This window comes from Pituophis catenifer, unplaced genomic scaffold (assembly GCF_029215685.1).
Source record: "Pituophis catenifer annectens isolate HBS135680 unplaced genomic scaffold, rPitCat1.0.hap2 SCAF_12, whole genome shotgun sequence".
NCBI lineage: Eukaryota > Metazoa > Chordata > Lepidosauria > Squamata > Colubridae > Pituophis > Pituophis catenifer.
Genome location: NW_027256892.1, coordinates 19,935,598 through 19,950,533, shown reverse-complemented (window position 1 = coordinate 19,950,533; position 14,936 = coordinate 19,935,598). Strand labels below are relative to the sequence as shown.

The window sequence follows — 14,936 nt, the reverse complement described above, 5'->3', positions numbered from 1 at the left end:
TTTTCATTAAAAGTTCAACTTTTTCCACTAGGAAAATTTGAAGGTTGCAGGATACGAATTATTAGGATAATAACTATCCTTTTATTAATAGGATATTAATAGGATATTAATTATCCTATTAGACAGTCCTTAGCTCCTTCTGTACACAGAAGGTTTGCAGAAGCGTGTATCATTTTCTTCTCTTTATTTTCCCCCAAAGCATGTAAATTGTGATTTTAATCTCTGCTGTTGATAGAGAGTAGTGTTTAGATTAATTGGCCCTTCATTTTTTCCCTTCCAAATGAAGAGATTAGATTAGCTGTGTATGATTCTATAAATCTATATCGAAGAATATCCTTGGATGCCCGCCACTCCATCCTTTTTGGCATTTGAAAGTGAAACTTTTGATCCTGGATTAGTTTCTTGGATCTAGATTCTAAATGTAAAGGGAAAAGAGATAGGGGTTGTTTTTGAATAACGTCCTAAACAAATCTTCAATCATCTCAATTTACAACTATTTATTTAGCGACCATCCAAAGTTACAAGACACTGTTTCATCTGTTATTTCTTATTTTATTCTAGAATTTTTAACTGGATACTCATTGAATGCTTTTTTTTTAATTTTAAAATACAAACTTTATTGAATTTAAAAAATATTGACAAGAAAAAAAGAGAAAATATACAAATTTTCTCATTCATAAAATTTACATTTTCAATCCATAATTACACTAACAAACTAAATATATGTGATTATATAAACACATATATACAAATATACAAACAGTGACTTATTTACCTATTCTATCCATCTGACGGTGCATTTTTTTTGTTACTTGGATTTCCCCTAATTCTCATCTTTACCTTTTTTTCCTTTGGTTTATCCACTTATACCATCATTTTTGAAGTAATTCAAAAAATCTATACATGCGCAGAAATGGATAAATTAACTCTAGAATTAAAAGACAAGGAAGACTCAAAATATTTTATAGTATGGAATAGAAATGAATGTTTTTTTTAATTTGTTCTGGTCTCTGGTCTTTGATTTGATTTGATTTGATTTGATTTGGTTTGACAAGGCACTGAAAAAAGTTACTTATGACCAGTCCTTGCACTTATGACCATTGCAGCATCCCCACAGTCATGTGATCAAAATTTGGGCACTGGCAGGATCTTATTTTTGGGGAAACACGGTATAACAATTGCAGCATCCTGGTGTCACGTGACTGCCATTTTCTACAGTAGTGGCCAAAATTGTGGAAACTTTATGGGAAAAGTGTATTTTCTAAAACTAGCTCATAACACCACTTTTTTTGGGAGTAGTACCCTAAAATTATATATCAATGGAAAGATAATTTAATCAAGAATGTAATGCAATAACTTTTATGAAGGATTTGCTATTAGAATAGCAGTGACAGTATAAAGAAAAGTGAAACACGTAGAAAAAACAAGATATACAAAAATTATCATCATAGAAAAAATGAGATATACAAAAATTATCACCGTGTCAGTTAATACTTAGTTGGGTAACCTTTAGCATGAATGACGGCCTTACAACGTCTTCCCATGGAGTGAACCAAGTCTTTGAGTTCTGCAGCTGTTATCATGTGAAACCAAGATTGAATGGTTGCTTCTATTAACTGGGTTTTATTGCTGGGTCGCTTCTGACTAACAAGGTTCTTTCGTCGGCTCCAGAGGTGGGTTTCAGCAGGTTCTGACCAGTTCTGGAGAACCGGTAGTGGAAATTTTGAGTAGTTCGGAGAACCAGTAGTAAAAATTCTGACTGGCCCCACCCCCATCTATTCTCTGCCTCCCAAGTCCCAGTTGATCGGGAGGAAATGGGGATTTTATAGTATCCTTCCCCTGGAGTGGGGTGGGAATGGAGATTTACAGTGGTGAAATTCAATTTTTTTTACTACCGGTTCTGTGGGCGTGGCTTGGTGGGCATGGCGTGGCTTGGTGGGTGTGGCATGGTGGGCATGGCAGGCGAAGGATACTGCAAAATCCCCATTCCCTCCCCACTCCAGGGGAAGGATACTGCAAAATCCCCATTCCCTCCCCACTCCAGGGGAAGGATACTGCAAAATCCACATTCCCTCCCCACTCCAGGGGAAGGATACTGCAAAATCCCCATTCTCTCCCCTCTCCAGGGGAAGGATACTATAAAATCCCCATTCCCTCCCCACTCCTGGGGGAAGGATATTGCAAAATCTCCATTCCCACCCCACTCTGGGACCAGTCAGAGGTGGTATTTGCCGGTTCTCCAAAGTACTTACAATTTCCGCTACCAGTTCTCCAGAACCTGTCAGAACCTGCTGGATTTCACCCCTGGGCCTACCTCAAATCCATTCAATAAACCCCAATTGTACAAACCACAAATCAAGGCCTTCTGTGTGGAAGTGGTTAATTCAGGACCAGGAAGAGAATCTGATTCTCCATCGTTTGCAAACCTTAGCAGCTCTTCACCAGTCTAACCAAGACTATATAGAGTTGTCAGAAAGGAGAAAATGTTAATATTCAAAATTTACTGGCAGGATTCTCCCTGCTGGGATGGGGGTGGGGCGTTCCCTTGAGGCTACACCCCAAACTAAGCTCATGATCCAGCTGGAGAGGGAAAAAAACCGAGAATGTGGTTCCTTGAAAACATTTCCAGCAGGGGAATTTTTTTGACATTTGCTGCTTGTCAAGACGGCGGAGAGAAAGTTGTATTTGCTGCAATTCCCTTAGGAGGTGCCATATACCAAACCTCTCCATTATTTTGTCTAGTTTAGTATTGTCTACACCCGTAGGTTTTAAAGGCAGGATTTCCTCTCCCTGCAAATGCCAGGGACGAAACTTTCCCCCATGCCAGGCACGTATGGCCATCGGAGGTTGGTGGACCTGATTCCACCTGCTGCGCCCGTTTCTCACAGGCAAAGAGCCTAAACTTCTTTCAGACTCGCTTGCAAACAACGAGAGAAACCCGGAGAATATTCTTACTTTTCCTCTCCTCTTTTGTCCTTTGCACTTTTCCCACAAATTGGATCCCTAAGGACCCTTCCATATTTAATGCTCTAAAGCCTCTAGCTGAATCAGAAGTTTGGGGGCGGGGGGTGGGGGGGGAAGCTGTGTTTCCTTTTGTTTGTGCAGACTGCAACAGTGTGCTGTCTCGGCAAACTCCGTAATTGGAAGCTTTGCTGGACAAGAATTGGTTTTTCAAGCACCTCCCCACCTCAATTAAGGGGAAATCCTGGCCTTGCAAATCGTTTGCATATATTTAACAAACAGACTGTTGAATCCAGGAGTGAAATGCTCCCGGTTCGGACCGGTTCGGCCAAATCGGTAATGATGGCGGCCGGTGGTTCGGAGAACCGGTAGTGATAGCGGCACGAAGCTCCACCCAACCGCTTGGTCGTCGTTACTTCCTGGTTTTAACCAGGAAGTAACCTGTTTTTTACCCTCTGTGCATGCGCAGAAGGGTTAGCGCATGCACAGAGGGTCCAAGCGCGCATGTGATGCATGTGAAGCATGTGAAGCATGCACATGATTCCGAACTGGTTGGGAAGTTAAGTAGATTTCACCCCTGGTTGAATCGCTGCCTTGAATCACTTTCCAATAATGTGGTGAAATCCCAACCTTTGCGTGCCTTAATCTTGAACGATCCAATAATATGCGCCTCTATGAAATCTTGCCGAGGTTGTCTTGTCTCCTCAGTAGAACACACAGCTCCTTTTTATTATTAAGGTCTTGAAATCCCAGGCTGAGTAGAGCCTTTATTTAACATTCCTCCTGTGTCTCAGCAGGTGGAACCATCTGACTGACCGTATCTGGACTTGGAAACGCAGTTAAGATCCGGCTTGGTTGTAGTTAGTACTCGGAAGGGGGGGAAAAAATCAGCAGCGCTGAACAGCTGAAATGGAAGGAAGGAAGTTGAAATAATAATTTCAAAGAAGGGCCATGGCTGAACAAGTTTGGTAGTCTGGCTAAGAAAGGTCACGGCTGTCCCAAAGGTGCTTTTTCAAGAGGCAATGTCCCATTAATATCCTATTAATAACAGGATAGTTCATAGCCTAATAATTGGTATCCTGCAACCTTCAAAACCTTTCCTGGTTGGAAAAGGCGAACTTTTAATGAAAAGAAAGAGGGAGGAAGTCAGTCTGTCTGTCAGTCAGTCAGTCAGTCAGTCAGTCAGTCAGTCAGTCAGTCTGTCTGTCTGTCTGTCTCTGTCTGCCTGTCTGTCTGTCCGTCCGTCCGCCCGTCCGCCCGCCCACCTATCTCTATCATCTCTATCTCTATCTCTATCTCTATCTCTATCTCTATCTCTATCTCTATCTCTATCTCTATCTCTATCTCATCTGTCTGTCTGTCTATCTATCTATCTATCTATCTATCTATCTATCTATCTATCTATCATCTATCTATCTATCTATCTATCTATCTATCTATCTATCTATCTATCTATCTATCATCTATCTATCTATCCAGTGGTGGGATTCAAGTAATTTAACAATCAGCTCTCTGCCCTAATGATTTCTTTCAACAACCAGTTTGCCAAACTGCTCAGAAAGTTAACAACCGGTTCTCCCGAAGTGGTGCAAACTAGCTGAATCCCACCACTCTATCTATCTATCCATCTATCTACCTACCTACCTACCTACATCTATCTGTCTGTCTGTCTGTCTGCCTACCTGCCCACCTGCCTACCTACCCTGTTTCCCCCAAAATAAGACATCCCCTGATAATAAGCCCAATCAGGCTTTTGAGCGCGTGGCAATAAGGCCAAGCGCTTATTTCAGGTTCAAAAAAATATAAGACAGGGTCTTATTTTGGGGAAACACGGTATCTATCTGTCTATCTATCTATCTATCTATCTATCTATCTACCTACCTACCTACCTACCTACCTACATCTATCTATCTGTCTGTCTGTCTGCCTACCTGCCTACCCTATTTTCCCCAAAATAAGATAATAAGCCCAATCAGGCTTTTGAGCACATGGCAATAAGGCCAAGCGCTTATTTCAGGGTTCAAAAAAATATAAGACAGGGTCTTATTTTCAGGGAAACACGGTATCTATCTATCTATCTATCTATCTATCTATCTATCTATCTATCTATCTATTATCTATCTCTCTCTCTCTCTCTCTCTCTCTCTCTCTCTCTCTCTCTCTCTCTCTCTCTCTCTCTCTCTCTCTCTCTCATCTATCAATCTACCTACCTACATCTATCTATCTGTCTGTCTGTCTGCCTACCTGCCCACCTACCTGCCTACCCTATTTTCCCCAAAATAAGATAATAAGCCCAATCGGACTTTTGAGCGCATGGCAATAAGGCCAAGCACTTATTTCAGGGTTCAAAAAAATATAAGACAGGGTCTTATTTTCAGGGAAACACGGTATCCATCCATCCATCCATCTATCTATCTATCTATCTATCTATCTATCTATCTATCTATCTATCATCTATCTATCTATCTATCTATCTATCTATCTATCTATCTATCTATCTGTATCTTTATCTATCTCTATCTCTATCTCTATCTCTATCTCTATCTCTATCTCTATCTCTATCTCTATCTCTATCTCTATCTCTATCTACCTGTCCAGTTGCCTCTTGAAAAATACACCTTTTTATGTAATCACTGGAAATCAAGCTCAAACGAGATTTGTGATTCTTTAGCATATTGTGAGGTCCTTTGTGCTCTCTAAGCTTGGCTGTTTTCTTGCAGACGGTTCATTACCCAAGTAGGTGACATCATCGGTGGAAATATTCTCCTCTATTGGAGACACTGTATTGCTTGCCAATGTTGATCCTTCCTCTGGACCAACAATCATCCTCAACGCCCCCTCCCCCCACCTTGGACCTAGTAAATTAGCACCAGGTAATTTAGTGGCATTCGTTGCAAATTTGCATGCAAAGGAGATGCCCCTTTCCCCACCATGGCTTCCTTCAGAAGTATTTGGATTGCAATGGTTGGTGGTTTTCTTGCAGACATTTCATTACTAAACTAGGTAACTTCATCAGTGCTTGGGTTGCAATGTCTAGCATGGCCTATTCCAGGGGTCTGTAACCTTAAACACTCAAAGAGCCATTTGGACCCGTTTCCCACAGAAAAGAAAACACCGGGAGCCACAAAACCCTTCCCGTGTCCTGACTATTTCTTGAGTGTCCACAAAATTAGCATATGTAGTTGAATTAAACGTTCTGTTTTCTTCTGCAACTTTTCTTTTCTTGGATTAATAAATTGTGTGCCGGTGGATGTCGCACATTAGCAGTTGTGATGCATATTTTGAGTGACAGGAAGCCGCAGCAGAGGGGTGAAAGAGCCACATGCGGCTCTGGAGCTGCGGGTTGCTGACTCCTGGCCTAGATTCACCCATCTGGAAGAAGGTCCAGAAAGGATTGGATGGCTCAACTTCCTATTTCCCTTCTAATTCTATTTTTCATAACTGTACTGTAGGCTTCCCCAATCTGGTGCCCTCTCTCTTTCTTTGGCCCCCCACCCTCTTTTCAGCCACTATGATCTCCTTTCTGGACCATGATGTCTGAGAACAGATATCCTAGAAAGGCAGATAAGTAGAGAATGGGATGTTGGGCTCATCTAAAGAAAAAAAAAAAAAGGACCATAATAGGAATTCAATGATGGCTTTTCTTTTCCCGAGTTCAGAACTCCCATCCAGTCCTCACGAAATTCAACAACTTGAGTTTCAGGGAACTTGAATTGTCCAAATCCCCAGCCCCACCATCTCAGCCCCAAATACAGAAGGACCCTACTTGATGATCCAAAGTTCTCCTGCTGGCTGGAAGATGGGTGGGAATGGTGGCACCAGGAGACGCCGACAGGTCTCAGCAACCTTCCCAGTGCATCCTTTGAGCAGGGCTGCAAAGTGTGTCCTGTGTGACTCTGAAGCCTGCACCCACCCTTCCTTCCTTCCTTCCTTCCTTCCTTCCTTCCTTCCTTCCTTCCTTCCTTCCTCCCTCCCTCCCTCCCTCCCTCCCTCCCTCCCTCTTTTCCTCCCTCCCTTCCCCTTCCTCCCTCCCTCCCTCCCTCTTTTCCTTTCTTCCTCCCACCCTCCCTCTCTCCCTTTTCCTTCCTTCCTTCCTCTTTTCCTTCCTTCCTCCCTCCCTCCCTCTTTTCCTTCCTTCCTTCTCCTTCTCTCCTCCCTCCCTCCCTCTTTTCCTTCATTCCTTCCCCTTCCTTCCTCTCTCCATCCCCTTTTCCCCTTCCTTCCTTCCTTCCTTCCTTCCTTCCTTCCTTCCTTCCCCTTCCTCCCTCCCGCCCTCCCTCTTTTCCTTCCTTCCTTCCTCCCTCCTTCCCTCTTTTCTTTCCTTCCTTCTCCTTCTTTCCTCCCTCCCTCCCTCTTTTCCTTCATTCCTTCCCCTTCCTTCCTTCCTTCCTTCCTCTCTCCATCCCTTTTTCCTCTTTCTCTTTCTTTCTTTCTTTCTTTCTTTCTTTCTTTCTTTCTTTCTTTCTTTCTTTCTTTCTTTCTTCCTCCCTTCCTTCCTTCCTTCCTTCCTTCCTCTTTTCCTTCCTTCCTTCCTTCCTCCCTCTTTTCCTTCCTTCCTTCTCCTTCTTTCCTCCCTCCCTCCCTCCCTCTTTTCCTTCATTCCTTCCCCTTCCTTCCTTCCTCTCTCCATCCCCTTTTCCTCTTCCTTCCTTCCTTCCTTCCTTCCTTCCTTCCTTCCTTCCTTCCTTCCTTCCTTCCTTCCTTCCTTCCTTCCTTCCTTCCTTCCTTCCTTCCCCAGCAAACCAATCCCCACCGGGGCTCCCTTCTCCCTCGCCCAGCCCGCTTCCAAGACACCTAGTCGTGGAAGAGGAGCCTGGACGAGCACCGCGCCTATAAGGTCCCGGCTGGACGGGGCGGGAGGGGGGAGGTCGCTCCCGGGGGTCGCCGCGCCCAGCGGGGTAGGGGGGGTGGGTGGGTTGCTTCCCTCCCCTTCCCCTCGGAGGAAGAAGCTCCAGCCTCCCGACCGTGGCACCGGCAGGGTTAACGCGCGTGGGAGAGAAGGAAGGAAGGAAGGAGGGAGCGCGCTGCCGCCGCCGCCGCCGCTGCTGCTCTCGCCGCTCCGCCGTGTCCTTCGCGCCGGGCGCTGCGTGTGCGAAGCCTCCCCGGCCGCTGTGGCTGGACCGGGGAGCCCGCGTCCTGGTCAGCGATGGAGACGCTGCCATGACAACCCGTCGGTGGGCGCGCGCGGGAGGGACCGCGGAGCAGAGGCGCCCGGCGAGCGGGGCGAGAGGCGCGGCGGGGATGCCAGAAGTGGCGGCAGCGGCGGCGGCGGCGGCGGCAGGCTCCTGCCCGCGTCTCCCGCCCGCCCGCCTCTTGCCTTAAGCCGCCGCTTCCCAGCAGCGGAGCCGCACAAGCCCGGACGGCCGACCGACCAAGATTGAGAGCCGCAGAGCAGTCGGCGTCGGGGCTCCGGAGCGCCTTCAGCCCGCTTGGGCTGGCGAACGAGGGAGCGAGCGCGCCGAGGGGAAAGAGCCCCATCCTTCGCCCGCGTCCTCCTGCCTGCCTCCTCGGTGGGAGCGCGGAAAGTTTTGCCGTCGGAGCCTTTGCAGCTACTTTTTTTTTTTTGTTTGTTTTTGAAACCCGGACCGACTAGAAGAGCTCGGGGCTCCCCCGCTTGCCCCGGGACGGCCGTCCCGTCTTCAGCCGCCTCTCCCCCCCACTCCCTGCGCCTGACATCGGGAGACCCTCTGCCGGACGCCCCGCCTCTCCGGAGCTGGATTTTACCCGGCCGCCCCCGTTAACCGTCGAGCAGCCTCCGCTCTTCGCCGCCTAGAAGCGCCTCGGGGCTTTGCTCTTTGCTCCGCGCTCGCTGCTGCTGCCACCGCCGCCCCTCTCTCCATCAGCATCGCCTCCCACCCACCCCAGCTCCCGGCGCAGTCTATCTTAGCCTGGAGGGACGTCTCTCTGCATCCCAGGATGGGGGTCGGGGGGTGCTTAGTCCTGCCTTGGCGGTGCCTGGTGGTCGTGTGTCTGAGGCTGCTCTTCCTTGTGCCCGCAGGTGTGCCGGTGCGCAGCGGAGATGCCACCTTCCCCAAGGCCATGGACAACGTGACGGTCAAGCAAGGAGAGAGCGCCACTCTCAGGTAGGAACAGATCGCTTTTGGGGTTACTCTTGATGACCTCGGGGGGGGGGTCTCTTGTTATTGGGGATGGGGCGTTTCCCCTTCTGAGGGATGGGGGCAAATCGCTGACCAGCGGGTGGGGATCAGTTGGAAACGGATCTCTTCCATTGTCCCAAGTCAGCAGGATCTCCTGCTAGTGGCTGGCAGTGCCCACCCAGGGAGTTGTGATGTGGTACCCAAGCATGGAGTTGTTTGCTTGCTTGCCTGGTTGGAGAGGCAAATTCTGGGAAGGAGGATGCAAAGACATTGCCTCGGGGTACCTGTGGTGCTGGGGGGCGTTGAAAGCCTTTTCGAGGCTGATGTGTGTGCTCCGTTTAAGATGCTGTTGTTGTTGCTTGCAAAGGAATATCATGGTTGTTGTAGCCATGGTGGAACTTATCACGAGAAGTCGTGTGAGAGGGGAGAGAAGGGTGAAGCCTTTCCTTCTGCGTTTTAAAAGGATGCGGGGTGTCGGGCAGTTGGACAGCTGAGTTTGTGTGAACTTGCAGGATGGAGACCTTTAAAAGAAGTTCTGGAGACGGGTTGGTGGGTGCCACGATGTCTTGGGGGACATATTTGTGAACCGATGGGTGAGAAAATAAGGGGTAAGTCTGCCTTGCATACATGCTTTTCCTCTACTTTCTCCCTGCTCCCCAATTCCTGTCTCTGGTTCTAACTGGTTCCTGGGATTTTGATGTCTCTCCCGAGAATTGAATCGATTGCTTTTATATTTTCTGGACCGATCTGTTAATATCAAAACAGTCTGTGGACTCCTGGAGCTGCATTCCGATAGGCTTGTTCTCTCTCCTCTCGCACACAGTTTTTATTTTGTACTCCTTGGCTGAGAAAGAGATGTAAAGAGGCTCATAAACAGATGTCTTACTTTTGGTGCGTGTGTGTGTGTGTGGGTGGGTAGGTGGGATCAACAACGCAGCCAACTTTCTCTTTGCCTTCCCTGAGTAAATTTACAAGCATGGGACTTCTGCAAAAGGAAAAAAAAGAGAGGGAAATTCTTGCTCGAGAAGCACCTGTGAGCTTGAAAGGAGCAATGGGGCCGCGCTCATCGTCATCTTGCAAGGATCAAAGGGATGGATAGCCTAGCACTTGTACCAGAATGAAAACAGGATGAGTTTGGGAGCATCCGAAAGAGGAATTAATTCGACGAGTTAATTTAGAGTCCTCTGAACTGAGTGTAGTACACATAGTTGAGTGGTCCAAAATGGAACCACGTGGCTTGCTGAGTGGCTACCAGTGGAAATGATAGATAGATAGATAGATGATAGATGGATGATAGATAGATAGATAGATAGATAGATAGATAGATAGATAGATGATAGATGGATGATAGATAGATAGATAGATAGATAGATAGATAGATAGATAGATAGATAGATAGATAGATAGATGGTTAGAATTCTTTATTGGCCAAGTGTGATTGGACACACAAGGAATTTGTCTTTGGTGCATAGGCTCTCAGTGTGCATAAAAAGAGAAGATACATTCGTCAAGAATCATAAGGTACTACACTTACTGATAGTCATAGGGTGCAAATAAGCAATTGAATCGTACTGTAGGTCTTTAAAGGATGCCCAACAGGGTTGGTTTAGTGAGTAGCAGAAATCCCAGCCAATGCCAGCAGAAATCCCTGCCAATGCCAGAACTGGACCATCCAGAAAAGTCTATATAGTTGGCTTTGGTTCAATCTATACAAGCAATAATGTGTATTGCTTTCTACTGCTCAGGCCTGCTTTCAATATTTTATTCCCTGCACCTAAAATTCCTTGTTCATACATTCGTAGAGAAAAAGAGGTATTTAAAGGATGGAGCTTTCCACAGTCTTCATGAAAATGTGCTTCGGTGTTGGGTGTTTGTGATCACCGAAGTCTCTAATCGGTGGCTATCGTTATTTCATTCATAGGTATCAATGGGTGATGGGAGGGAGGCACGATGCTTTGCATTATGCAACAGCGATCTGAAGCCCTGAAGGCTGGATAGATGGCTACATTTCTTCAAGAATTTACAGTGAGGATTTGACATTACCCTGTGTATGTTTTATAGTTGCCTTTCTCACCAAGAAATAAGCCCAGGCTTCTTCTTCTTTTTTTTTTTTGGTGTCAATTCTAGCCTGACATGTCCATCAGCCATCTCTCCAGGCAGCGACTAATCTGAGCTCTTTTCGGTTGCAAAGATAACTTGTCTTTGGACAAACCCTTCCATTTTATCCCTTCCCAATGATAGCCCTGTGCAGTAGGTGGCACCCCAAATCTTCTCATCAGCTTTCATGGACAAATGAGGACAAATATAAGCAGCTTTCTGTACTCTACTGATGGTTTATCAAAAGGAACATTCAATTGCCACCAGTTGACTCAAATCTCCCTTTCTCCCTCCATCTGTCCCTCCCTCCCATTCCCCCCCCCCTCTCTCTTACACACACTCAGAAGTAAGGTCCACTGGAGAGAGGAATTTATTTCTGCATAGACTAGATATAGTTTAGGAGCATCTCCAATGCCTGATTTAAATGGGTTTAACCCTAGTTGTTGCATCTCTTCAATGGTAGCTATTTTCTGAAAAAGGTGAAGGATCACCAGTAGGATTGTCAGCCAACCCATTAGGGAGGATTCTAGGCGTTAGATCCTTAAGATGCCTGAGGTCAACTTTGTTGTAGGATCTTGTGCTGTCATCAGTGATGACCAAAAAATGCCAGAACAAGTCTTGTCATCGGTTGACTTTGTTCTTCGTTATATTTTGTTGATGGACTTATTTCCTTCAAGCCAAGGTTTCCAAAATTAGGAAAGGAAACATGACATCGGTAACCCCACAACTGAGCTTGGTTGTGGTAGCAGGACACAGTTCAACAGATGAATTAGTTTTAGCATCTCTGTTTTCCCTTGAGGAGCTACAGAGAAAGTCCAGAGTGGTATGAAATTACTTTGCTACGATAAATCCACCTTTCCCCAAGGAAAGTATTGTTTTGTCTCCATTGTCTATTATTTGTGTCCATTTTTGTGTGTTTGGAATGTTAAGGGAGATGCGTACATTAAGATTGTGCTACAGGGGGGAAGATGATGGCGAAATGTTTAGGAACCCCTGGTTTAATCTTGGTTTGCTGTTGAGAACTCGGTGTGAATCTAGCCCATATGTTTTTTTTTTTTTTTCACTTTAATGTGTTGTCTGAACCCCTGCAAGAAGGTTAATTGTGTAAGCGGGTTAAGAGTGTTGAAGGAATGAAGCTTCTGAATCTGTCGAAGAGGACACACATTTTTGGAAATGGCCACTGCAGTTTCTTAAATGGATGCAAATTTTGGAACATAGAGGAGAGCAAGCCGTGCCCTTGGAAGGACCTAGAGAGCTGTGGGAGGCCTCATTCAGTTTCTCAATGGCCCATTTGTTGGTCCTCCCAGCTGCTAGCTCATCATTTATCTCCCCCCCCTTCTTTTTTTTTTTTGCCTGGGACAGAAAGAGCCATTGGGGTAGGCAGACAAATCACACGCCACTATTCATGGGGCAGCCATCTTCTCCTTGGCCTTTTCCAACCGTCTGATACTAACTATTCCTTTTCTTAACATAACAGGAGGGAAGATGATTAAAGTTTTGAATCCAGGGCAGATGGAGAGACAATGAGAGAAAGAGAGAGATGGCTAGTCCAAACATGGTGGATGTGGGGGGGGGGAGTTCAGAATTAACTGCAGTCCATTCTCTCTCTCTCTTTCTCTTTCTCTTTCTCTCTCTTTTTTTCTCTCTCTCTCCCTCCCTCCCTTCCTCCCTCCCTCTCTGTCTCTCTCTCAACTGTTTTGTTCATTGATTTTTCAGTTATGTAGAAAGCAACTATTAACAAGCTGGCCATTTAAGATGGAGATAGATGATATGGGTTTGGCTGTCATTGTCAGTGTGTGTGTGTGTGTGTGTGTGTGTGAGAGAGAGAGAGAGAGAGAGAGAGAGAAAGAGGGAGAGAGAGAGAGACAGACAGAGAGACAGAAAAGACAGACATACAGATAGAAAAGACAGTCAGACAGAGAAGAGAAAGACAGAGATACGAGAGGGAGAGGGAGAGAGAAGAGAAGAGAGAGAGAGAGAGAAGAGAAAGACAGAGAGAAGACAAAGAGAAAAGTCAGACAGAGGAGAGAGAGAGAGAAGAGACAGACAGAGAAGAGAAAGACAGATATAGAAGAGAGGGGGGAGAGAGAGAAGAGGAGAGAGAGAGAGAAGAGAAAGACAGAGAGAAGACAGAGAGAAAAGACAGAGAGGAGAAAGAGAGAGAAGAGACAGACAGATATAGAAGAGAGAGGGGGGAGAGAGAGGAAAGAAGAGACACACACACAGAGAGAAGAGAGACAGAGAGGGAGGGAGGGAGGGGGAGAGAGAGAGAGAGAGAGAGAGAGAGAGAGAGAGAGAGAGAGAGAGAGAGAACAGAAATGAGGGCTAAAGGTGATTTGACAGAGACTGCTTGACTTCTAACTTAGACACAAATACCATCTATTATTTTTGGCAAACAGATTTTAGTTCTTGCCTCAAAAGTCACGCAGAACCTGTTAAGAGGTAGAAGAAAAGCTATTTGCATGAAGCTCTGGAAAGGAAGCCTCAATACCTTGAAAGGAAGAATTGTCTGCTCGCTTTATTCAGGAAAGGCTCGTGCAAAGAGGCGCTTTGAAATGTAGAGCATTTCCCCCTGTGCAAACTATCGCTTTTTGAGTACTTTTGAGTAGCTTTGAATAGTTACAGCAGTTGTGAGGTGTTTTTTTTTTTTCTTCTTCTTCCCCAATGTTCATGTCGCTGCTGTGGAAGGGGAGGGTGGGAGAGGGAACCCATCTGCCTCTCCCTTCGGTATGCAACAACATGCAGCTTCATTTCTTTTAGAAAAACAACTATTATCAGGATTACTGTAAGAATAGCTCAGCGCTTCTCAATGCACCTGGGTTTAAATAGATGTCAAACCGTGGTTTATTGAATAAACCGTGACTGGCGAGGTTCGGTCAATTCGCTAAATCATAAACAGTCAACTTAGAAACAATGACTTGTAAATGGCAGAGGCAAAAAACCCCAAACAATTGCATCTGAGCTTAGCCGATGCTTAACCGATGCTTAGCCGATGCTTAGCCGATGCTTACGAAATCGTCGGAGGATACGTGGGTTGTACCCACATAGTAAAAAAAATGAAGGATCTTACTTAAAAGATTACAACACAACCCAGGATTCTGTTGGCTTAAAAGCCCAGGCTGAATTCATAGAGGGACAGAATCATGATCACTGTGGAATGTTAATACCGCTTTATAATGCCTTGGTAAGACCGTATTTGGAAAACTGCATCCAGTTTTGGTCGCCACAAATATATATATAAAAGATGTTGAGACTCTAGAACAGGGGTGTCGACCAGATCCGGTCCGCAGGGTGCTTAGATTTGGGCCCGGTGGTGGGATTCAAATAATTTAACAACCGGTTCTCTGCCCTAATGACTGGCTGGGTGGGCGTGGCCATGGTGGGCGTGGCCAGGGGTTGTGGCAGGCAGCACTTGGCCTCCTGCACCCCCTGGGAGAAAAAATGGGCCATGGGGGGGGATGCGTCGTCCCCTGATGCCCTGTTTTGGGCCTAGTAGGCCTCCTACAGCCTCCTGGGAGCAAAAACGGGCCACGGGGGTGCACCACACACCCCGGTGCCCCCATTTTGGGCCTAGAAGGCCTCCCTGCACTCACTGGGAGCCAAAATGGGGCGTGTGGGGACTCCTGGAAGGGCCAGGGAGGGATGGGGCCAGCCAGCAATTTAACTACCGGTTCACCTGAACTGGCCCGAACCGGCTGAATCCCACCACTGGATTTGGCCTATGGGGCCACCTTGGAAACAGCGAAGGACTGGCCTGCAGGACCTCTGTCAGCGAAAACA

The 14,936-nt window shown here is 46.3% G+C and overlaps 1 protein-coding gene across 4 annotated transcripts in view; it reads left to right on the top strand.

Moving 5' to 3' along the window:
- The first annotated feature begins 8,877 nt into the window (after positions 1-8,877).
- LOC139323323 (opioid-binding protein/cell adhesion molecule) overlaps positions 8,878-14,936 on the top strand; it is a 484,189-nt gene continuing 478,130 nt past the window's right edge. For all 4 annotated transcript variants that reach the window (XM_070952645.1, XM_070952644.1, XM_070952647.1 and 1 more), the window contains exon 1: positions 8,878-9,044. In XM_070952645.1, the coding sequence (XP_070808746.1) occupies positions 8,878-9,044 (167 nt within the window). The remainder of the gene's footprint in view (positions 9,045-14,936) is intronic.